At 37.3% G+C, this 25,087-nt stretch overlaps 5 protein-coding genes across 5 annotated transcripts; 2 read left to right on the top strand and 3 right to left on the bottom strand.

The window, feature by feature from the left end:
- Window positions 1–4,115: 4,115 nt before the first annotated feature.
- On the top strand, window positions 4,116–9,911 carry LOC118061980 (uncharacterized). The gene is made up of 14 exons (XM_035075637.2): window positions 4,116–4,406; window positions 6,295–6,406; window positions 6,746–6,858; window positions 7,187–7,309; window positions 7,398–7,615; window positions 7,782–7,857; window positions 7,933–8,019; window positions 8,144–8,224; window positions 8,372–8,404; window positions 8,583–8,636; window positions 8,725–8,766; window positions 8,997–9,075; window positions 9,158–9,228; window positions 9,448–9,911. The coding sequence occupies exons 1-14, from the start codon at window positions 4,242–4,244 to the stop codon at window positions 9,535–9,537; spliced, it is 1,344 nt and encodes a 447-aa protein (XP_034931528.1). The 5' UTR covers window positions 4,116–4,241; the 3' UTR covers window positions 9,538–9,911.
- A 940-nt stretch (window positions 9,912–10,851) lies between these two features.
- On the top strand, window positions 10,852–16,720 carry LOC118061977 (phospholipase D delta). Its single transcript, XM_035075633.2, has 10 exons — window positions 10,852–11,992; window positions 12,620–12,736; window positions 13,347–13,541; window positions 13,689–13,970; window positions 14,065–14,133; window positions 14,261–14,408; window positions 14,681–14,829; window positions 15,202–15,351; window positions 15,897–16,097; window positions 16,287–16,720. Exons 1-10 carry the CDS (start codon window positions 11,096–11,098, stop codon window positions 16,578–16,580), a joined length of 2,502 nt encoding a protein of 833 aa, XP_034931524.1. The 5' UTR covers window positions 10,852–11,095; the 3' UTR covers window positions 16,581–16,720.
- A 34-nt stretch (window positions 16,721–16,754) lies between these two features.
- On the bottom strand, window positions 16,755–17,891 carry LOC118061979 (plastocyanin A, chloroplastic). Its single transcript, XM_035075636.2, has one exon. The coding sequence runs from the start codon at window positions 17,433–17,435 to the stop codon at window positions 16,929–16,931; it is 507 nt and encodes a 168-aa protein (XP_034931527.1). The 5' UTR covers window positions 17,436–17,891; the 3' UTR covers window positions 16,755–16,928.
- Window positions 17,892–20,355: 2,464 nt separating this feature from the next.
- Window positions 20,356–21,708, bottom strand: LOC118061978 (uncharacterized). The gene is made up of 4 exons (XM_035075634.2): window positions 21,495–21,708; window positions 21,334–21,416; window positions 20,985–21,242; window positions 20,356–20,876 (listed from the first exon to the last, which is right to left on the bottom strand). The coding sequence occupies exons 1-4, from the start codon at window positions 21,619–21,621 to the stop codon at window positions 20,688–20,690; spliced, it is 657 nt and encodes a 218-aa protein (XP_034931525.1). The 5' UTR covers window positions 21,622–21,708; the 3' UTR covers window positions 20,356–20,687.
- A 1,551-nt stretch (window positions 21,709–23,259) lies between these two features.
- Window positions 23,260–24,926, bottom strand: LOC118061976 (ornithine decarboxylase). Its single transcript, XM_035075632.2, has one exon. It carries the CDS (start codon window positions 24,687–24,689, stop codon window positions 23,439–23,441), a length of 1,251 nt encoding a protein of 416 aa, XP_034931523.1. The 5' UTR covers window positions 24,690–24,926; the 3' UTR covers window positions 23,260–23,438.
- Window positions 24,927–25,087: the final 161 nt, after the last annotated feature.

Consider the following 25,087-nt stretch of genomic DNA (forward strand, 5'->3'; position numbering starts at 1 on the left):
TTTAAGTCAATAACCAAACGTTATCATAGTTACTTTGTTATCCTATATAGCAGAAAGAAACACATATAAAGAGAAAAAAATATATATGAAGGTATTATTATCATTTTTAATGAGTTATTATTATTTTTTTATTTTTTTGTGTATAAATTTAAGAAATAACTAATAGTTATTTCATGCTCACCTTTCATTGGTAAAATTTTACGTGGTAGTGTTTATGCAGAAACACATGATTACGTTGAGATCTGTTTAACAATATTGTTGTTTCAGAAATAAAATACTGCCGATATTTCCTAAGCGACTGAAGCAAAGAGGCGCCTCACAGAATCTTTGCAACTGCCTTGCCTTTTTCTCACGTGCCAACATAACATGCTTGACATTGTTAATTGCAAAATATACTCTGTTTTGTCATGTCAATTCTGGGTTGCTTTGCTTTTAAAAATATTGTCGATGGTTTTCTAGCGAGTACACTGTCATGTGTTTTGTGTTTTCGGATCTTGTGTTTTTCTTAACAGCTGTTGCTGAATGTTCTGTCTCGACGAGCTGTTGTCCAATTCACCACATCGACACATGGACAATCCACATAACATGGAACAGCAAACGCGGTTAAATTTTTTTGAATTTTTTTTAATTTAAAATTAATAATTTAAAATTATTTTAATATGCTGAAATTAATAATAATTTTTTAAAAATAAAAAAATTATTATTTTGATAGATTTCTAATTAAAAAACACTTTAAATAACAACACTCTAAATAAATATACATTAACGAGACAAAATATTATTTTCATATGCATGAATGAGATAAGAAGCATCCTTTTCTCATGAACGAATGAGATAAAAAGCAGAGAAACCCAAGAAATACATTGATCTCAAAACATAATGCCATGTTATCAGACAAACCTAAGACATTCATTAATATGAAGTTGGAAAGAATTACAAATAGCTATCTGTAGTTTTATGGGCTTTGGTAAATTCCAAATGGACAGTGGGAGTTGCTCGGCACTAACGAGGAAGCTTCTTTTTGAAATGATGCTCTCTCCTTTGCCCCTTCGCACTTTCCTTTCACGAAAAAGATCGGTCCCAAAAAGGTACCTTTTTTGCATTTGAATCTGCATCCTCCTTGCCTTTTCCTCTCTCGCAAATTCTTGGGAGTTTCCTCAATTCTATTCATGACATCACTACAAGTTCGCTGTCTTTTTCATGAAATGGTATGAGCTAACTATAAAGATCCTGAATTTGCATTACTTTCGAACGTTGCTGACATTATTTGATGGATGAGATTTTTGTGTGCTAAAATCATCTAATTGGTGCAAGTTTGTGTAATAATGTGATTAGATTGAGTCACACGAAGTGTTATAATTTAATATGTTACATAATTTTGTCATTTTTTGAGAAAAATTCTCTAAAATTACAAAATAACAAAGTACAACCATGGAGGATTGTTAGGAAATTCATCTCATGCATCCAGTCGATCCCACACGGCTGCTTTTTGAAAGTATTTATGAGATTCAATCAATGAATTATTGGATGTACAAAATATAAATTAGTGTATGGACAAGAGACATTCATGTTTCGAAGCACGAAAGTCTTGTCTTCTTGTATTTTTTCCTCCCCCAAGAAATGGGGCCTTGTGTGTCGTTGCGTTTTTCGTTTCTAAATTACAAAAAAATTTAACAAGTTGTAGGAAGTAAACACAAGCTTTCCTTTCTTTCTTTTTTTTGGCTAGATTTTTTTTTTAAATGAAAGTTCTAACACCATGTTCGAGTAGAGTGGCTTTGATACTGCCTGCTACGAGGAACACCGCAGGATTTAACAAACGTAGTGCACATGTTATAAGGAACACTAGAGGGTCTACGTTAATTTTACCATGGATCACAGGAGCTACATACCTCCATTAATGGCTGCTCAGGGTAACAGAATTATGGTCATGAACAAAACGTAACAAGAGATAATCAAAGGGATTGGCTTGTATTCCAGCACCCTGATCTGAGAAAGATCAGGGCCACCAAACACTGGTTGCCTCGACTTACCATGCTGACAGTGCTTGAAAACGATCATAATTAATACCAGAAGTGCTTGATTTGATGGGCCGATGGCAGTCTGATGTTGACTCCAAGGAAGTATGGAGTCCCGCTCTTGTAGCTGTCTTTTAAGAGCACACACAGAAATCTTCGGCGTTCTTAATTTCTTAAACCTGTAGCGATGCATTTCAAGAAGTCAAGGCAATGATCAAATTTTAGTGGCCGTATATTTACACCGCCGGCGGGTAATTTCAGAGAGCCTAGACGCTGATGAGAGCATTCGTCACTGGAAAACAAGGTGTCAGCAGGCCTGCAATGCCATGCAGATATATATCTAACAAAAGAGTGAAAAGTCCTGCGGTTACATGCAAATCTTCCGAGGGATAGAAAACGAACAGTTTTCTGAAATTAAATAATACCAATAGAAAACGAGGGAGTACGATTGGTGTTTAAAACATCTTTTACTACTACGAACAAACAAACAATTTTGCATCTACAACCTTTTTATTACATAGAGGTGATGATCGATTCTAACAATTCGATTTAGATTGAAAAATTCGGTTTAATTTTATGTTTACTCGTGGACCTTTTAGTTGAGCTATTTTTTACTTGTTTTGGTTTAATAAGTTTTTAGTTTATAATGAATATTTAGTTTTTAGTGAGTTTTTCATTTAGACTTTGATTTCTAAAATTGAAATGGAACCAAACCATTTATTTTTAAAAAACAAGATTATTAAAAAAAACCGTTTAGTTTAATTAATTCCATGAATATTCTAGATAATTCAATTAATTTCTCAACCTTATTATCATTCAATAAATGCTCCAAAATGCTTCGTGGACCAACGCAGGTTAGAAATATTTGTAGAGAGAGAGAGAGAGAGAGAGTTTTTTTACATGGGTAAAACAAGAAAACTAAGGGGGCCAAATATATGAAAAATTAAAATATATAAGGACTAAAGTGAACACTCACCACTACCGGTAAATCTTCCCCAAGAGGACTCGAGTGATGGGCCTTTGCCACATTATTCTTTAGCATGCTAGAGCCTGGAGGTGTTTTCGAGCTCTATATTTTTTTCGATCACAGCAAACTCGACAAGTGACACTCGATGTTAAAGTCAACATGATTAACTTAAAAACCTAAAACTTGAACTTGAAGGGATCACAATCCAAACTACTAATAAGTATAAACGACAAACTCTACAGCATGTTTCTGGTAAAAAAAAACAACAATCTCTGTCACAGGTTTCTGATCCAGGAAAGTTTACCTTCTTACATCCTCGACCCATTCTGGTTCGCCAGCACTCCTGCCTGCAACCTATCTTAGCGAGCCAAGCGAAACTTGCACGCTTCATGGCGTAACTGCTCCCCTGAGCGAGCCATCCAAGATGGAATCGATCCTGAACTGAAAGATTGGGGTTTTGTTCTTGCATGAACTTGCAAGCAACGCATCATTTACCAGATCATTGTCACACTTTACTTTTACTTATCCCTTGGAAAATCTGAAAGAACAGTGTCTCTGTCTAAAGTATAACTTACACATTGAATTCTTGATAGAGAAAAAAGAGAGGAAGGAACGAGCACAATTTTTAACTTGTAGATTACCTCTTTTATAACTTTATGTAATTTTAGATGAAATTGATTCATACTAGTTCAATTAATATTATTATTTTTCATTTTTTAAGAGATTTTGAGTTTAAATTTAGAAAGTGTGTGGTTAGCATCTAAAAAAAAAAAAAACAGGGACAAAAACTTATTCGGTTGAAAAAAATAAGAAGAACAACCTAAATTAAATATACCCGTACAATAGTAGATTTTAAGAGATTTTTTTTTATAATTAAAAAAAAAACATATAAATACATATCTTCTCTGTTTTTATTTTTTCTATTTTTTACGTCACAGGATATTCACTAATTTCAAGATAATAAATTATAGGATGCATCATAGTAACTTTGTGAATGTTTTTATCCTTGTAAACCCAGCCTTTATTAACATTTTCAAAATTTTGTTACACTAATGTTTTTACCTTAGTGGAATAAAACTTCACTTACTCCTACAAATATAAACACGTGTGTGATTCACTCTCATTAAAAGAAAGTCCTTTGCCGCTGTGAGTGTCACTTGTAGGCTCTATCGGTAGGGAGTGGGTTTCTTTCTTTTGCTCCTTCCCTTCCTTAGTCTCCCTTCGGTTGTTGTTGTTGTTGAGACATCAGAGAGTGAGAAATGAAAACGTTGTCAGGTTTAAATCATCTCTTCATTACAATATTTCTGCATAATTTCTCAGCAGTTATGGTAATCCCTGCCATCACTGATGTTACAATGTCTGCCTTATGCCCCGGAAGAGATGAGTGTTCACTGGCCATTTACCTAACAGGATTCCAACAAGCGGTATGTTCTGTTCCACCGTATTTCGGTTTTCTCCCGGCATTCCACATGCATTCATCGTTTCTCTGCAGTTCAAGGTCACCATGCATGATTCTGTTCTTTGTTACATGTGCAACAGGATTAAGCGATCCTGGGCTCTTAGAAAACAATATCTTATTTGTTTGCCCATCAATCACTTGCAGGCATAACTAGTTCTTTGTTCAAGTTAAGACCTTGAAATTGTGGTTGAGGTGTCAAGCATATATTCTTCTTGAATCCAAAATCCAGTATCCTGAGGCCACAGTAGAGTATATACCTTTAAGAAGCAGAGGATTGTCTGTCCTCTGCCCCCCCAATCGTATAGGAAATTTCCTTTCAGTTTCAGCAGATAAGCATTTTGGATGCAATTGCTGCAAAATGTGGAGAAACTGCCAACCGCTACTCGCACCCCACTTTCTCACTCTCTCTGTTAATTTGGGTTGATACAGTCAACTATAGTGTTACCATCTTAACTTAAGATGACCAGAAGCCCAACCATAAATCTTGCTGGTCTGAACCATCAGCAACTAAATCTAAAATGGGCTCACTCAAAACTCCCATGTCTAGAAAAATCTAAGGTGTACCAAATTAACAGCCTCTTAAGAAGTTGTAAGGCACGATGAAGTCTTTAGACTGCCACTGGTCATCACTCTTTCAGTTATGGCAAAATCAAGACGTGAAGAGGTAGAAATAATGGAGCCTTTAAAGAGCTGCTGATTTCTTTGAACTAATTATTTCTGAAATGGTGGTGGTTTTGCTGTCAAGTGCTGGTGTTTACAGCAGTGAATTTGACACCCGCCACCTCCCAAACGGTTGCTACGGGAGTGAGCTTTAAATGCCAGATCCCTAAAGCCTAAACACAAAACACCTTTTTTTTTTCCAGGTTATATATATGTAGGCGTTATATTGGCCGTGCTTTAAGAGCATGCTTTTTAAAGGTTTTGTCACGAAGCTTTTGCTTTTGTTAGTTCTTTCTTTATGTTTTGAGAGCAAAGAAGAGGGAGATGGAAAGACTGTCGCCATTGAATCATCTCTTCTTGACTCACTTTCTCTACTCCTTCTCAACATCCATGGTGACCCCAGCCGTTAATGTACATTTGGGTGTCGAGAGAATATTATGAAAAAGTTTCAGGCTTCGGTCTGCATCGTCCATGACATAAACTAAATTACACCAACCTCTTGAAAGGAAACTTCCCTGGGTGTCACTATGAAATGCCTTTTTAGCTCTTTCAAGATTGTAAGTGTTGTCGTTATCGAAAAAAAAAGTTACTGGTGTCTTCTTGTCCACAAATATCACCGCCGACGACACGGTCACACTTTAATCAAAGAGTGACATGCTTTATGTAAACTATTTTTATAATAAATTCTATTTTTTATAAGACCCTGCAAATATCTTCATATTTAATAAATTTTTTTGTAAAGATTCTATATCTTTGGACTATAAATACCCCTCTTCTTTTTTAAAAAAATCTTATCTTAACTTTGTAAAACTGAAACATTTTTCCTTTTTTATATAGATTTATATAATATAAACTTGAAACTTCATTGTAAAATTCTACCCTTAACAACTAGACCCTGTTCTTGAGAAGAGTCAACAGTGACGCATGTCTACATACAAAAACTCACTTCTTTTTATTTACAACTCCTCCTTGTCTGCTTTTTTTACACTATCATACCATACGATCTTAGGTGGCCACTTTGGCCCTCTAAAGATCATCGTAGTTATGACAGCACATCTCTTTTATCTTTCGAAGAAAGAAGCAAGATCGGGTTCTCGGAATGTTTGTTTGATGAACTATAAAGAGAAAAACATGCATTCAGAGTGGAAGTAAAGAATCTGTCGTAATCAATAAAGAAGGTTTGTTTTATGCAGATCATAGGGCTTGGAACGTTGGTGATGATGCCTTTAATAGGGAATATGTCGGACAAGTATGGCCGGAAAGCTTTGCTTACCGTTCCACTGACCCTTGTAATAGTTCCCTCAGGTAAGCATGTCCTGCTCTGTTTTTCTTCCCCCATCAACCAGAAAGATGAAGGGGTTTATCTACTGTCAAATTTCAATTAGTAAACAATAACTTAGTCCCAGTAGTAACTTTGTGTTCGGAAATGTTACAACTTTAAAGTGTTTTTTTGTAAAAATAAAATTAATATATATTTTTTAAAAAAATTAATTTTGATATAAAATATTAAAACAATACAAAAACATAAAAAATTAATTTTTAAAAAACACCGGTTCGTAACACGGTTATAAGCTTCCCTTCATAATTATCGTAGAAAATATTGCAGGAATTGTACTTCACCAGATATTAAAATATTTATTGCAGCCATATTGGCATACAGCAGAACGAGGCACTTCTTTTATGCGTACTATGTCGCCAAGACTCTCATTGCCATGGTCTGCGAGGGAAGCGTCCCATGCCTTGCCCTTGCCTATGTGGTAAAGACCCTTTCTTTTCTTTCCTGTGATAACAACAATTTGAAATATTTATACCTTTTATTTTTTATATTTGAGCATCTATATTTTTGCTCAAATATAAAAATAAAAAGTACAAATATTTTTGCTCAATTTTCCATGGTGTTTTCATTTCAAGGCTCAATGTTGTATTATTTGCTACGGCAGTGCTGCTATTTGTCGGAATCAGTCATAGACACTGGCTAACAAATGGTTGATCCTATACGGAAAACTTGAGATGGATGGCATTAATTTATCTGCTGGTATGATCAGCAACGGATAGTGTCTTAACGAGACTTATCTTAAACTACAGGCAGACAATGTTCCCGAGGGCCGGCGAGCATCCGCGTTTGGGATTCTTTCAGGCATTGCGTCCTCCGCTTTCGTATGTGGAAACCTTTCCACTCGTTTCCTCTCCACCGCCTCCACCTTCCAGGTATATGGAACGTGCAACCCCTCTCCCTCCTCGCCTCCGTTTTCGTTTCTTAACATTCTTTTATCACCAATTCAAATTTTTTTATCAGGTTTCTGCCTCGGTAGCAATCGCATCTCTAGTGTACATGAGATTTTTTCTCCAGGATTCCATCATTGATGAACAACTAACGGCTCCAATATTAACTTCTAAGGGGAAACCAAAAGGAAAAGGAAAAGATTATGCTACAAACGAGATTCCAAGTAAAAATGTGCAGATTTTTAAATCAGCGCCTTCCTTGGAGGACATGCTCTGCTTGCTTAAAAGCAGGTTAGTGGTTCCTTCCCTCTGAGTCGAGCTTTTGTCTACTGATACTTCAATTCTGTGATGAATATGGCTTTCTATTTGTAACAAGTGCTTTACTGTACCTCCAAAAGACATTTTTTTCTGAGCTGCTATTGTCGCAGATATTAATATGTATAGTGCTTACTTGCAGCGTGACGCTTTCGCAAGCTGCCGTTGTCGCATTTTTCTACAGTCTCGCGGAAGTTGGTCTTCATGCTTCGTTACTGGTACCTTCCTAATCACACGAATTAGTCTTACCGTGTTTGTTTTGCTCTTCGTTAGTGGTGACTTTTTCTTTGCAGTATTATTTGAAGGCACGATTTCACTTTAACAAGGACCAATTTGCTGACTTGATGGTAATTACTGGAATTGCAGGGACAATTTCACAGGTATTTCTTACATTATTTAGTTTCAGTTTTTATGACATTCTCTGTCATTTGTTTCGCATAGGGCTTATGTATAAATTGATATCTTTTCTGTTGATCTGAAAAGTCATTGCTCAACAACTTGCAGTTGGTTCTTATGCCTATACTGGCTCCTGCTCTAGGAGAAGCAAGGCTGCTTGCAGTAGGGCTCTTTTTTACATGTGTACATGTAAGCAACTTCCATTCTACATAATTTGACTTCAGGCCAACTGTTATTTGGACCGGAAGAATGTCCTTAACTAGCTGTTCAGTCTATTAGTCACAGCAACCTTTAAGCCAGGTCGTGTTACTGATTCACATATGGCATTGGTTGCAGGTGTTTCTTTACAGCATTGCGTGGACCTTCTGGGTACTTTTTTTTAAAAAACTTAACTAGCAAGAGCAAGCTTCTTTCCTTTTATTTTCGGATGCTTTTTATTCTTACGATTCAGCAGGCTTTTCAATATCATTCATTGTTTCTGGCACGTGCTTTATCCAGTGCTAGTTACATGTCTTGGCATTGCTAACTTCTTAGCCGATTCTTACAGGTACCTTACGTTGCTGCCATGTTCTCCGTTCTGTTTGTCTTTTCACAACCATGTGTAAGTTCTAGCTTTGTTTGTTCTTATGAAGTCTGTCATCGTTTAATTAACAGAATTCTCTAAATAATGTCTCAAAATCGAATTGCAGATGCGGAGCATTGTGTCTAAGCAAGTTGGATCCTGTGAGCAGGTACCATTCTAATTACTTGTCTTTCGGGATATTAGTTGGTAGGCTATGCCTTGACAGGAGAGAAAGCGAGTTAAGCAACAAATGGAGTCGTCTTGCAGTTCATATTAGACACCCTTCAGTTCATGACACGTCAAGTGTCCTCTTATTAGCATATAGATTCTGTTTGCAAGGTCGCCTCACTTGTGTGGAGTGCCTAGCTCTGATGCTGATCATCGTCCTTTTCTTTGTAGGGGAAGGCTCAAGGGTGCATTTCTGGTATAAGTTCCTTTGCTAATGTCATCTCTCCCTTGGTTTTCTCTCCTTTAACAGGTGAGTGGGATTTCATTTTGTTAAGAAATCATTACCAGGCCTACAAGTAAATCGAAACTAATAAAGTCAAATTGTTTTCCAGCTTTATTTCTCTCTGAAAGGGCACCATTCCACTTCCCTGGTTTCAGTATTATGTGCGTCGGATTTGCATCGGTAAGAGCTTTTACATTGTTTTCAACTGCTGATACATTTCAGTAAGAGGATTATATGCAATTCAGAACCCGTTTGGGAATGTGGACAACCGCGCAGTTGGCCGCAGCATTCCCAAAACGAAGCATCCTCGCCGGACCCTGTTAGCTTTGTATCTTTGCTGTTAAACAAAATCTTAATTATTTGCTGACAATTTCCATTATCCTTGACAATTTGATGTAGATGATAGCCTTCATCCAGAGTCTCATGATAAGGATCGCTCCTCCCATTGCAAATGAGAAGGTCTGTAATTCCAACTACGTGGATGCCTAGACATGAAAATGGTTACTCAAGAGACAGCCATGGCTTTTCTGGTTTTAAGCTGAGCCCTAGTATTTATTTTTATCTACAAAACCTCCCATGCTTGCTGGGAATTAAGCACTAGAAACCGAGATTAGAAGTTCTGGAACCCTGAGTCTAGTCTAGCTACATTGGACCAGTGACCAAATGTATGCTCTAAACCACTTCTTCTCTAGACAAGAACCTCCACAAGAGAAGACAGCACGATGCCGGAGCTTACATCCTGGAAGTCATTGGTGACAGGTGATGACAGTGTAGTGTGTATCACGATCTATATATTGGTGACCCAGCAATTAACAAACCGACGGCACGTAATGTATTATTTTTATTATTATTATTATTATTATTATGATGACAAAAAAGTAAGGGAGACGTATAAACCAGATACTATTAAGTTAAGCTAAATAGAAAGCTGGTTTTGTTCCCTGTAAGCGATTGCTGGCCATCATTGTTAAAAGCTGGATTTTTTATTTTTTAGAACAAATATATTTTTTTAACGTATACAAAACAGATAGAAATATAATACAAAACAATCAATAAAGGTCCTTGGAAATATGGTGATTATTAATTTTTAAAATATTTTTTATTTAAAAATATATTAAAATAAATTTTTTATTTTTTTTTAAAAATAAAAGATACAATTAAAAAAAAAAAAAATCAACCCAAACGGTCAAGTCCACTCCCTGCTTCCCGAGGCGTCCCCACATCATTTATTGATCACCCCAGTTCTGCACTCTTCAAGTAAAATCTATCTTCAACATCTTTTTTATTAGGAAAAAAACCCATTCCAATAGATTTGTTTAAAAAATATATATAAAATAAAACCTTGGAAATATCAATTATACCCCCCAATCAATATATTTATAAAAAGATTCTCTTAGATTCAAATTAAAAGATATTTATTATTAAATTTATAATTTAAGAACGCATCATCCACCTCCGATTCAATTATACCTAATGACAACAGGAAATAAATCACTAATTTGTTAGCAAACCAAATTTCTTTTTGAATTCTCTCAAACCAAATTCAATTTTTCCTTTAGCCGCATGCGTTGGAACACAGACTAGTATAAAAAGAGAGAGAGAGAGAGAGAGAGGCTATAATGGTATTTTAATACATTGATTAAAAAAATATAAAATAAATTTATTTTTAAAATAAATTTTTATTATTTAAGATTAAAAAATTAGAAATATATTTTCTTTATCTTGATTGCTTCTGTTTCGGATAACATTCAACACCAACTTTATAGAACTCAATCATGACACCTTCTAATTAACTGTCTGCCGGAAGCTTGATTATTATTAAAGAGTTTAACACAAACACAGCCATTAATATAATCCACGTGTCACAATCTGCTCCCAAATTTTCTCCTCCGTTTCTTTCTGCACTCTTCAAGCCATCACTTCAGCCCTGTTTGGCTGCGCTGGAGAAACCGAGGAATATTCCACGATAACACGGTTGCTATAGTTACATTTACTTTAGTGCCCAGCATTTTTACATCCCTCGGGAAGGTTTTTCAGTTCTTTCAGAATGGAAGCAGCAGACGATAATCCGAAGACAGCAACATCGATTCTCCATGGAGACCTTGATTTAAGAATAATCGAAGCTCGAAGGTTACCAAACATGGATTTAGTATCAGACCGTCTTCGTCGATGTTTTACTGTATTTGACTCGTGTCGGGATCCATGCTCTAAAGAGAGAGAAGAACAGCAACACCGCCGCCACAAGATCATTACAAGTGACCCATACGTTATGGTTGGGGTATCGGGCGCTAGAGTCGCCCGCACGCGCGTCATTTCGAACAATCAAAATCCGATATGGAACGAACATTTCAAGATTCCTTTGGCTCACCCGGCTGAAAAGATTGAATTTTACGTGAAAGATGATGACATGTTCGGTGCTGAGTTTATAGGGATAGCAAGTGTTGAAGTAGAGAAGATATTGTCAGGTGAAAGGATCAAGGATTGGTTTCCCATAATCGGATTGTACGGAAAACCGCCAAAAACTGGATGTGCCCTTCACATCGAGATGAAGTTTACGAAATGTGAGCAGATTGATAATAAACTCGGGGTTGAAAATTGTTATTTTCCGGTGAGGCATGGAGGGAATGTTACCCTTTATCAGGATGCGCATGTGCCGGATTCGAGCTTGCCGGAGATTGAATTGGAGAATGGGAATTCGTTCAGGCATGAGAAATGCTGGGAGGATATATGTCATGCTATAGTAGAAGCACATCATTTGGTTTATATAGTTGGTTGGTCGATTTATCATAAGGTAAGATTGGTGAGGGAGCCTTCAAAACCATTGCCGAGAGGTGGGGATTTGAATTTGGGAGAATTGCTCAAGTATAAATCACAAGAAGGTGTGAGAGTTCTGTTGTTGGTTTGGGATGATAAGACTTCTCATAACAAGTTTTTTATTCGCACGGTATGTGTTCCTTCTTGGATTTTGGGTTTTTAATTGACTGTTTAATTTATTTATTTTAATGAGAAGAATGTGTTCTTGGATTCTCGTTTTAATTGATGTTTATGATGAGGTCCTAATGGGAAAAGACAGAAATAATTGGTGATAGTGATACCTTGTACTGGGATTTGAATACTTCTAGAATCTTTTTCAATGTGGAATTTGATACGTGTTCTGGCATTCTTTTTGTCTGTTCATAGTTGGTGTTTGATGGGAAAAAGGTTTGAAGTTTTATACTCTTTGATTCTGGTTTGTAATTGATTGTTTTATAATACGGCTGTTGATGGGAAGTAAGTTATCAGTTTGCTGTACTCTTTGTGCCCACTGGATTCTTGCTTAAATTGGACGCATGATGTATACTTGACATTAATTGCTTGTAGTTCAACTGGCTTTTCATGTTTATTTAGGGGGTGTGGTGGACTTTTTTTCTCTTTTTGGATGAATGGTGGATTTGTTATATAATCCTGGTTTGGTAAACTTTATTAAGTACATTGCTGCAGTTTTGGTGAAAGTGGTTCTATAATTCAGTTATCGTTGGTTCAATTGAGATCTGAGATTCTTAATCTAATGCTGAGAGGGTGTTGCTTGCAGACTGGAGTGATGCAAACTCATGATGAAGAGACGCGGAATTTTTTCAAGCATTCTTCAGTGAATTGTGTGCTGTCACCGCGTTATCCAAGCAGTAAGCTCAGCATTTTCAAGCAGCAGGCATGCTTAGTGTTCCACTTACTGTTCTATCATTTTGTTCATCAATGAATAATTATAAAAACTGTGATTGTTTTGATCGCTAGAACTACTTACTCATCTCTGTGTGGTGGTTTGCTGTGTTTCTGGGCTTAGACGGGAATATTTCTAGCCACATCTTTGATCATACTACTTTCTCTTGTTTCTTAATTTTTTTTAAGGGCCCAAAGGAAAACAGGTTTACCAGAGATCGAAAACTTACTTGAGCATACCTGTTTTTTTTTTTTTCCTTGTGCAATTCAGAGTGGATTATTAACAAATTTTCAAATTTAGACAGAGTATCAAAATGTCTAAATGGTTTGACTATACAATAAAAGCCTGGTTCATTCTTTAGCCAGGTGATTCTTGACCGATATCTGTTGTCTATGTAATGTCTATCATTGTCAATATTACTGCAAAATGGGAAAGGATGCTATCATAACATTATCTAATCAAGCATATATTTCTTTGATGTTGGTGATGCGTGAAATTAAGTGGAACTGCCTCTATAAGTTTAACATCCATAGATTTCAGTCTATTTCTTCTGATCAAACAGTATCTTTGCTGACAGCTTTATCATGAAATCTCTTTTCAGGTTGTTGGGACTCTCTATACACATCATCAGAAATGTGTAATTGTGGATGCACAGGCATCTGTAAACAACCGGAAGATAACTGCTTTTATAGGGGGTCTAGATCTTTGTGATGGCCGCTATGATACACCTGAACATCGGTTATTTCAGGATCTCGACACTGTATTTCAGGATGATTATCATAATCCAACATTTCCCGTGAGTATTCAATTTCTCTGACAAAAATAATTATGTTACACTGTGATGAATATTCATGTTCAGGGTTTATGTTTAGCATGCTCTTCCAGATCACTGGCTCTTGCAGAGTAAACTATCTATTTACCTTGTTTGTTCTTTACATGATAGGCAGGAACAATGGGCCCAAGGCAGCCATGGCATGATTTGCATTGCAAAATCGAAGGGCCTGCTGCATATGATGTGCTTACTAATTTTGAGCAGCGATGGAGGAAAGCCTCAAAATGGTCAGAGTTTGGACGAAGTTTTAAAAGGTCAACGCCTTGGCGTGACGATTCATTAATAAAGTTAGAACGGATCTCATGGATAAATGGTCCTTCCCCATCAGTCCTCAGTGATGATCCTAAATTATGGGTGTCCAAGGAAGATGATCCTGAAAACTGGCATGTTCAGGTTCATTAGCATGCACTTTTCTTTGCAAAGCTTTTGTACATTTAAAACAGTCTGTCAAAATAAATAATCATCAGTGGCTCTACTGAATTGACAGGTTTTCCGATCTATAGATTCGGGATCTTTGAAAGGATTTCCCAAAGATGTTTATCGAGCTGAAAAGCAGGTTAAATTTCTGTAGACTGAAAAAAAAAATAGTACATGGCCTTTCTGTTGATTGGGCATGATCTTTAACACATTTGAATTTGGACATTACCATAATTCACTAATTCTATATCATCCTCTTGTTGCAGAACCTTGTTTGTGCTAAAAATATGGTCATTGACAAGAGCATTCAGACAGCATATGTTCAGGCAATCAGATTGGCCCAGCACTTCATATATATTGAGAATCAATATTTCCTTGGGTCATCGTTTGCGTGGTCAGAATATAAAAATGCAGGTTATTTCATCGTCTGAAGATACTTTTCGCATAAGAACAAAAACATGGTTGCTTAAACAGATCACCTCATCTCTACTGTGAATATAAACTCTGACAGAAGCATATGTGTTCTTTCATAAACTGATAAACCTGGCTTTAAAAACATTTTAGCTTATGATTTAGGGTCTAGATCATAGTAATTCCTATTATGTATTTGACTTTCATATCTGCCTCAGAAATTTTAATGAAAGGGCACTTTTACTTTTATTTTAATCATGTTTTGGTATGATTAGGTGCTGAAAATTTAATTCCTATGGAGTTGGCATTGAAGATAGCAAGTAAAATAAGAGCAAAGGAGAGATTCGCTGTTTATGTTGTTATACCAATGTGGCCTGAGGGTGCTCCCACTTCTGCCTCTGTACAAGAAATTCTCTTTTGGCAGGTAATTTAACATAAAAAATTTGTGACTTCATTGAGTGCAAGTGTGGAGAGGAAGATCCAAAAAGAATTCTCATCTGTTTTTAACTCGCATTTTGAGGAAAAAATAATCTGAACATTTTGGATATTTGAAAGTCTTACCACATTTGCATTGCTTGATATGGAGACTGTTCCGGATAACCATTTTGTATTTCTTATTGCATTTTTAGCTGCTATAGTGCTATGCTTTCTGGTGGTGAAGGCAATTCTACAAATCTCCAAATTTTGCTGTGGTTAATTTCTTGAGTCATATATGGCAGTCATAAGTTTTATTTCCTCGACTTTATTTTTATTGTGTATTTTAACCATGTGATTAATGTGTTTTTTTATGTTCCAGGGACAGACGATGCAAATGATGTATGAAGTGATAGCAAAAGAGTTGAAATCCATGAATCTTGAGAATTCACATCCACAAGACTACCTAAATTTCTACTGTCTTGGTAATAGGGAACAAGTGCCAGGTTCAGACAAGTCTGGCGACCAGACGGTAACAGCACTAAATGGCACTTACTTTCCAATTATCTAATTATTAGACATTATTTTATAAGAAGATATAAACTTCTGATGAAAAAAGGAATGTTCAGTGTCCATTAAACGGGGAAACTTGCAGACTTAATACAGTCCAGGAACCCTGTAGCTTAATCAAGTAGGATACCCTGAAGTACAAGGAAAGTTCCCTACTGATTAGACCAATTTTCTGTTACTACATGCTTATAACTTAGCTTTAGTGTGGCATGTTGCTAAATTTTTGACGGCCATGATTCAAAATTTCATTTTGTGATTACTGTTTATTTTTCTGGATCGAGAAGCCTCGGCATTCCATCTACTGCCTTGGATCTTAATTAAGGTTTTCTGAGGGATAACCGGAACTACCAGCTAATTAAGGGTTAATTCTATGGATGGTCTGCATGATGGATATCTGATCTTCATTAGTTGCATCTTTCCTTGTACTTCTTTGGAATGCATTGTGGATTTTACTTGCTAATTATATTCCTTTTGGGTCTTAATAATTTTGCTCTGACCATTTTTCAGGTTTCCATGTCTCAAAAATTTCAACGGTTTATGGTTTACGTACATGCAAAGGGAATGATAGTAGATGATGAGTACATAATACTGGGATCTGCCAATATTAACGAACGATCTATGGCCGGTTCAAGAGATACTGAGATAGCAATGGGTGCATATCAGCCTCATCATACGTGGAGCAAAAAGAAGAGACATCCACTAGGCCAGGTTTATACCTTCATTATAGTAGTTTAAACCTTAAATCATTTATAGTCCTTCAGTTTTATTGCCTTCATTCTAGGATATCCCAGAGGAGGCCAAGTCAATAAACCTGTCTTTGAACATATTCTCATTGGATATGCTTTTGTAAGAATTTTAACCTTGGTTAGCTGATCAAGCTAGTTGATGTGTTTTCAGGTTTATGGGTACCGAATGTCTCTCTGGGCAGAACATTTGGGGCTGGTTGATAACTTATTTAAAGAGCCTGGAAGTTTGGATTGTGTCAAGAGCGTGAACAAAATCGCTGAAGATAACTGGAAGAAGTTCACGGCGGAGGATTTTACACTATTGCAAGGACATCTTCTTAAATACCCTGTGGAGGTTGATGCCAATGGCAAGGTAAGCCCTTTGCCAGGGCAAGAGACTTTCCCGGATGTTGGTGGCAAGGTGCTTGGAGCCCGTACAAACCTTCCCGATGCATTAACTACATAGGTTTCAGGGTTTCAGTTTTGTTATCGCTTTCATATGGTTTTACTTTGCAGCTTATACTGATTCAAGCAAGGTCTAGGTCAGCTGTGCCAATTTTCTGTGGGCTACCAATTTACCGTAATACCAATTTTGAATTTATTTAATAGGATTATGGATAAAAAGATTAGACTGGTGAAATTTGCATCACAAAAACTACAATAATGTTGATTAAAATTGAAAAGCATTATACAATCTTGGTTCACCCCATATATTCTCTCATTCCCACCATTAAGATTTATAAACTCTACTATCTTCCAAAAAATAAGATGAGAAGCATGAGATGACCCCCACAGATTCTTCATGTAATTAAACCTAATTAACGATAACTTTTCCCACCATGCCAGCTCCCTGGTGAGGAGAACAGTAGAAGCTGTATTCACCTTTGTTACTCAAGGCAACTTCGAAAGTCTCTCCTTTGGCATTGAGGAGATCCTCCTCACTCATGGAGATTTTTGACGCATCAACCCCACTTGGAATAGAATCCTCGTCGAAGACAATGTTGTGTGGGAATCCGGCATTGTTCTTGAAGACGATCTTTTCACCAGGGGATATGGAGAACTCACTGGGAACAAAAGCCAATGATCCATCGTCAGCTCCAAGCAAGACGTCGATGGCCATAGCATTGCTAGCAATCATTGCGCTAGCAGCGGTGGCGACAAAGGCTACACCAACGTCTTTCATTGAGGCCTTGATGCTGAGCCTTGGGAGTGGAGAGGCTGAGACCTTGGCACTGGCACTGACTCTAGCAATGGAGGCACTGCCTGCCTTAAGACCGGTGAAAGATGGGATTGAAACAGCAGCAGAGGTGACAGTGGCCATTCTTGAGGTTTTTTGTTCTGGTTTTTGCTGGTATTGTGTGCTGGAGGCGATTAGTCAGAAGGGGGAAGGGAGTGTGGTTGGTTTTAATAGGGTGATGGAATGCAAGTGTGAGGCTGAGGAGCGAGAGGTTCATTTTGTGTGGTTTAGATTTTGTGATGAGATAATGTATGGCGAAGAGGATGGGCAGAGAAAAAGGGTTATCTGTGAGGACTGCTCTCATTGGCTGGTTTGGATGCTGTTTCCTGACGTGGCATTGAATGTATTGAGGCGAGGAGGAGAATGGGAGAGGCGGGAGGTATGACAATCATGGAAGGGATAAGCGTTTGAGCTGGACAAGGAAACTGCTCTTTGATTTATACCTTATCTTGAAATCTCAAGATTTAATTACTTGCCCTTTGAGTTAATTACCAAGGAAAAACAATGCTTATACCTTGCTATTCTTCCCTTAGACTTCTATCTATTACTGAAAATAGATCTAAAATAAATTTATATTGTTTTTTTAATCTTGAAATAATAAACGAACACAAGGTAAAATCATAGCTTTTCTTTTCCTGTGGTTAAACTCTTTAGCCTCATCACACCCTCAAAAAAAAAAAAAAAGTAGAAAGTAAACAAAACCTAAACTAAAAAATCAATGCTAGCTTTCAAACTATCGTTTTCAGTGCAGATGCGTGCTTCTTTTTTCGTTATCTTTTTTCTCGCCCACAACTGCATACCATATCCCATCATGCGCTCCAAACCTAGCAATATGTGATAGATATGTCCCCTAGCAGATATTTTTGCCAATCGCAACCATTGTTATGTGGCTCAGGCAGCGTTGGCACCCACCACTCCATTTTTTCTTCTTTCCACGAAAGGGCCCATGAAGGGCAGATGAGAATCAATCCATAACACCCAGGCAGCAACACGAATTGTGTTTGGTATTATAGTATATTTTTTAAAAATAAAAAATATATTAAAATAATTTTTTTCATATTTTTTTAATTTTTAACCATATTAAATCATCAAAAAAAAAAACACTAAAAGAATTACTCTTTAAAGTAAAATACATTTTTAAAACACCCACAACTGACAAAAGCATCATCAAAATCAGCAGCCCGTGTCGTCAGCATAAATAACAGTAAACTTAACCACAAGATGCTGTTTAACCCACCCTTTTTCAATCTGTACATTAACTTTAGACATTCATTAATCAAGCCACATTTATGCTAACATAAAGAGGGAAGTTGAATAAGTAGATGCGGTAGCAATTAAGCAGCGCTGAAAAATACTATAAAAATATATGATGTCGTGAAGCACGTAAATGAACAAGGATGTTGGAGCTCACACGAGACTGGAAGACAATGCGCTGGCCTGTTTTACCTTCAAAGAGGCCCTAAAAATTCCTCGCAGGGATCTAATGGTTGAGAGGACGAGCACAGATGGAAGAGCGTAATTACATGAGTGAACCTCTTCCTTGCTCCTTCAGCTCTTCTTGTACTCGTATTTGCAATGTACTAGCTATGTACTGCCTATGTACTGCATATGTAAAGATATTCCCACGTGCAGATAGGGTCCTACTCCTACCAAAATCCAAACTAAGCGTGAAAGCTGTCGAGGCTTTTTGTAGCCCATCAAATAGGCCCATTGGTTGATTAGATAAAACTGAATATAGAGATCAAACGACCACCTCATGTACAACCTGAATATATACTGTTAGAAAATAAAAAATTTGCAAGGTCTTCCAAGAAATTCCTGGGGAAGCTCTGAAGGCAGGTCTATGTGAAACCATTCCCCCGCAATCCCAGCTGCAGAAGGCACAGTGGAACTTTAAAGTTAAGCCACATTGACTCAATAATAATTCCGTCCAAAGAACAGCTTGAAGCATCACACCGTAGTGCATCCTATTTGCCAGATGCTTAACAGAGATTAGTTTCCCGTTAGTAATTCTGATAAACTACAAAGCAATTTACTAATGGTTCATCCAACCAAGTACTATACATCTTCTGATTTTGCAGTCGCTAACCACCAAAATCAACAAACTTCGAAACCATGACTAGAATTATTATTAAAACAAAATGGGAATTTGAAAATCCAAAACACCAGTTTCCACTCTGGATCTAGTTTCTAACCAATATTCCCAGCAGAAATGGCTGTTCCATTCAAATAAGATAAATGAAAGAAAACAAAGAAGACAAGGTTTGATCAAATGCATGCCAACTAAAAACCCATTGAAAAACTAAGTGATTCTAAGCACTGCAAATGGAAACTGAATAAATAAGAGCATCTCAACCTGCTTGTCTTTCATTATTAACCAAAACCTGACCTGCCCCAACTCCTTGCTCACAGAATCTCCATCTCAAACACTGACAGCTCATTTACTTAGTTTGACATTTATGGACATTGCATGATATTACCAGAATTTTCTCTCAAACGTTACATGTCCAACCACACTAGTACCTGATCTGGCAAACATCTTTCTCCAATCAGACATCCTTAAGTCACAATAAATTCTTTTTCCAAGATTAACTGCCTTAATATCATCAAGGAAACTATCAAATAAGAAACAAAAACTGCTATGACTTCCACATTAGCTTTATTTGACCTCCACTGATATGTCTCCAAAGCAAGTACATTACAGGCTTAGGTACTCTACATTCTAGAACATCAACAAAATAGAACAAGTTCCTAGATAATATGGCAAAATAGTGAACACTTAAACATGATCTCTTCAGGCCGAGTTTGTGTTAATCCTCTATCCTCTTATGATCTAATGATAAAGTTGTCCTAAAGCCAATCATATGAATTTCAACTAAAGGGGCCATGGTGGCATATCAGTACTTTAACATACATGAAGAAAAAAATTGACTAAGAGCAATGATAACAGAGATAACGCATTCTCAAAACATAGACTAGAAGTTTTGCAACTCGAGAATTTGAATAAAATAAATAAACCCATCACAACTTATGCGTATTATCAAAATTACAGTCTCACAAGGTCACCATTTAACATGTCCAATGCCTGGTCTTTTAAATACCATCAACAACATTTTACGCAATGCTCGATAATGAAAGTTTTTTCATTATAAATATCCAACCCTAAATTATAATAATCTATTCGGCTCAAAATGAAACCTCATTTATTATTAATTACACTACCATGCCAATGAGAACCAATGGCAACAAGAAAGAACCTATATACAACCCCGATATGCTCCAGTTCTGAGTATATTAAACATAATGTACATCACAAGATCAATCATTTTCACCTCTTTACATCGGAAACATGTCACCGCCACCATCCTGATCCTGATGATCATCATCATCATCCATATCAAACAACTTGAATCCACCATCCCACTTCGCATCTCGATAATTAAAGCTAGGGTTCACGTAGCACTTCATCTCGTGAAACAAGTTCAGATTATCCACTAGCTTATGAAACACATTGCAACCACAACACTACAAAACACAGCAAAAAAACATTAATTAAATTAAATTCAACACGAAACCCTAGCATCCCAAAACAAATAAGCAACCGAAAATCGACGAACGCCAAGCGATAGTTACCTGAACGAAGACGGTGCCGTCAGTGTAAGCATGGGGATTGATAGCACGAGTAGTTCTCTGACCACAAACATTGCAAGTAAACGCCACGCGCATTCGCCTACGTGGTGATTTCGTGAAGAGAGACCACGGGAGAGTCGAGACCTTCTCCGTATTGGATCCGTCCTCGGCTCCAGCTGGCACTGAAGGTCCTTCCATGCCTGAACCTGTAGTCCATCCTCTCACAGATGCCGCGCTCAATACCAATCCCATCGCCGCATCCTAATTCCCAAATTACCCCAACAAAAGCATCAATTTACCAATTTGAAATCAAATTAAGATAAAAAAATAAAAAAGAGATAAATTTATTTACCTTGGAGAGCGTGGGTTTGTTGAAGAGAGGGACGATGCTGGAATCATTAGAGTTGGATTGGAGATCCGAATCTTTGTTATCCTCTGAATCGATAAAAAGAATTCAATTCACTTATAAAAAATAAAAATGAATTGTATCGGAGAGAGAGAAACGAGACTTACTTTTTGAAGAGGTGTGGAATCGGAGGAGTCTAGGAGGGGAATTCAATTCCTTTCGTTTTGGAGAGAAGAAGGATAGAGGAGAAGAGGAGGATGAGACGATTGCTGCAGAGGAGCTCAGAGTTTCCATGGTGATGAAGAGACGTGGGTGATTTTTTTTTTATTTTTTTTCTATGAAGACACCTGTGGTCCTGTGGAGACTGCAGGGTGCTGAGGGAGGGGGATATTAGTTATTTGGCAAGAGTTTCTGGACCAGTGGGTTTTCTGTGGCAGTGGTGTCGAGTTGGGTTTCGGTATTGGCCCATATTGTATGGGCTAAACTCGAAATGTTTGGGCTACATTGGCCTCTTCGACGCCCGAAGTGAACAAGTGTCGGCTTTATACAGGATCCATAGCTCGTCGTTTATTAATCAACAACTTACTTGTAAGAAAAATTCAGTGTTTGTAAATTAATTTTCTCGGGGATCGAGAGATTTTTTTGCAAAAATCATGTTGTGTTTTTACCATGGTTATAAAACCTAACACTGTATAAGATTAGAGTTGCGGGTGACCAAAGAGTTAACTAATAAATTCAAGCTATAATTTTAAAAAAATAAAAATTTAAAATGATGCTATTTCAACTAGAAAAAAAAAAACTGAAAACAATATTTTTTTTATTATATATAAAAAAAAAACGTAGGTTCTATAGCTATAGTTTTTGCTTTTGGAGATTTGAAAGGAATATATGAAAGTACAGTAATGGAGAAATGCAGAAAGTAATTAAATTATGTGGTTGCAAAACCATCCCTTTTTTCTATCCAGATTCTTTGAAAAATACATTACAGTATATACGTACAGCTTTCTATCCCACTCTTTCTGTTTTTTTAAGCTTTAAAAGTTTTTTTAAAAAAAAAAAATTATTTTTAAATTAATTTTTTTATGTTGATATATACGGTGTTAAAAAATAATTTTTTTAATAAATTTCTAAATAAAAAATTTTTTTTAATATATTTTTAAATATACGTTGTGTTTTATAAATGATGGGTACAATCCAAATCAATCCACCTCTTAATGGTGCAAAAGATGCCAGAGTGGACACTTGAGGGTCTAGCTCAAGCGGTCAACTGCAGGGCTTACTTTGCGACTGTCCCGAGTTCGATCCTCAAGAGTACCAGCCTGTCACCCCCACGGTGCCTTACCTACCCACTGAACTTGCAGGATGTTCAGTGGGCCCGAGGATTAGTCGTGGTGTGCGTAAGCTGGCCCGAAACACCCCGGGTTATCAAAAAAAAAAAGATGCCAGAGTGGGTTCAATATTCACTACATTGATTCCTATGAATCTTTCATTTAAGTCTAGTCTTTTTATATATATATATATATATAAAGTCTAGTTGAATCCTTATAATGATAATAATAATGGAGAAAGAATTGAAGCTCTCCAAGTAAAAAAGAAAAAAATTATAATAATTAAAGGAAGTTAATGTATATTTGTTGTGAAGTTCATCATCGTGCTTATGTCAACGTTCAATATTCAGTATTATTATTGTGCAGGTTTCACAACAATATTTCATTATTATCATATATATATATAATCTGTCTTAATGGAATAAATGATTTGTGATTATCATATAAAGAAAATAAGCAGTGCAAAAAAAAAAAATACAGACCGTGGTGGTATTTTAATGTAGCTTCCTGATCATTTATTGTATTCATAAAAAAAACGTTGTGTGTTTCAAAGCATTATTCAAGGGAAAGAAAGTCAAAATAATATTCTAATGCAAGAGCAATGTGATTACATAGAGAAAAGTGACTGTATTGAAAATTAATACATAGTACATGATTTTATTCCATATACGAATACAGGTCAATTCTCTATTTAAAGATTTTCCGGGTTACCAGAGAGACAAAAATGAAAAAAGAAAAAGAAAAAAAGCAACCTTTTATTCCCCCACACCAACCAACATTCTGCTAGTTCATATTCGAGGAGGCAAGGTGTGTCAAAATGGCTGCTGTGTTGAACCCGTTGAAACTTGACCCAGCAGCTGCCGTATAAGCACCCATGTTAGGGAAGACAAGCCAGTCATTAATCTGCAGTTCCGGCAACTGATGACCCGTTAAAACCGTGTCAAGAGCATCACACGTTGGTCCAAAAACCGTCGAACCGTAAGCTCTTAACCCTTTGCACGTGAGATTCGCACGATTGGAAGTGCAAGCCAGAGGCGTGCAGGTGATAGTTGCATGATCGTATAAAATACAGTTCATGGAGCCGTAAATACCGTCATTAATCCAATACTCTCTTAAGTCACCTCTGACACGTTTTCCTATAATGTTGGTGGCTAACGTGAAAGCCGACTCAGCAAAAAACCGGCCCGGTTCAGAAATGACTGTCAAGCCCGGTTCGTTTGGGAAATAAGCTTGGAGGGCGGATGTGATTGCTGTTGCTGCTTCATCGAACTGGGATCCGGCCGTGAAGCCGCCGCCAATGTTTAGTATCTTCATTCCAGGCATGCCAAGACGAACTGCGGCTTCAAATACAGATTTAGCCGAAGCTATGGCTCCTTTGTATGCTCTAGCGCGTGTGGCTCCGCTTCCTATGTGGAAAGAAACACCAACTACATTGAGCCGAGCGGTTTGAGCGGCTTGGAGAAGAGGCGTGACTTCTTCAGGAAGTGCGCCATATTTGGGACCTAAGGGACACCTTGCTCCACTGTCATCAGGGGCTTTAATCCGAATGAGCAATGCACACTTCGGATGCCATTTCCGAATCTTGTCGAGCTCTTCCTTTGAATCAAAAGTAGTTAAATTAACACCCACACTTGCAGCGTATTTGATGTGGGATTCTTGCTTGCACGGATTCGCATAGACGATCCGATTCGGAGAAACTCCGAGGGATAGAACGGATTCGATCTCGGCCCGGCTTGCACAATCGAAGTTTGAGCCAAGAGCCGCCAACGAACCGAGGAGAGCCGGGTCAGGATTGCACTTGACGGCGTAGAAGGGACGTACCATGGGAAGAGTCATTGCCCACTTCTCCATGAGGGCAGTGACCTCTCCTAAATCAAGGACGTAAAAGGGCTCTTTGGTTTCTTGTTTTTTGGAGATTATTGACAGCATAAATTCAGTCAGGCCATTTTTTGATATGGTCGTGACCCTCTTTCCCTTAACACCCGGTGCACCCAATACGACACCGGCGTGGAGGTTCCTAGGGATCGACCCCATGCCTGAACTCTAAGGGCTCAAAGAAAATACGAAGGAAGAAGAGGATTTGAGAGCAGAGGAAGGGCTTCTTATACGTGGTGGGTATTTATAGGGATCATAGAAAGAAACAAAAATCAGGACACTTGTACGATTGCAGCAGTATTCCGTGGGAAAAAAGGAGTGGGGGGTGAATTATTGAGTTCCCTTTTGAGCTCCAAAGAATCAGCACAATTTTTCTTCGCATAAAATTTATAGGAGAAGAATATTAGTTATAGTGTATTAGGTGCTTACTTAAGCTCATGTTGGCTGTTGAAAGAGGGGGTCGTTTGAATTAAGCAAGAGTTTTGAGTTGATTAGAACTCAAGTGGGCTCAGCTTTCATGGGATGTTCAAAACGCGATTCCAAGCGCGGAAGCAACG

The sequence above is a fragment of the Populus alba genome, chromosome 5, assembly GCF_005239225.2.
Source record: "Populus alba chromosome 5, ASM523922v2, whole genome shotgun sequence".
Taxonomy (NCBI): Eukaryota; Viridiplantae; Streptophyta; class Magnoliopsida; order Malpighiales; family Salicaceae; genus Populus; species Populus alba.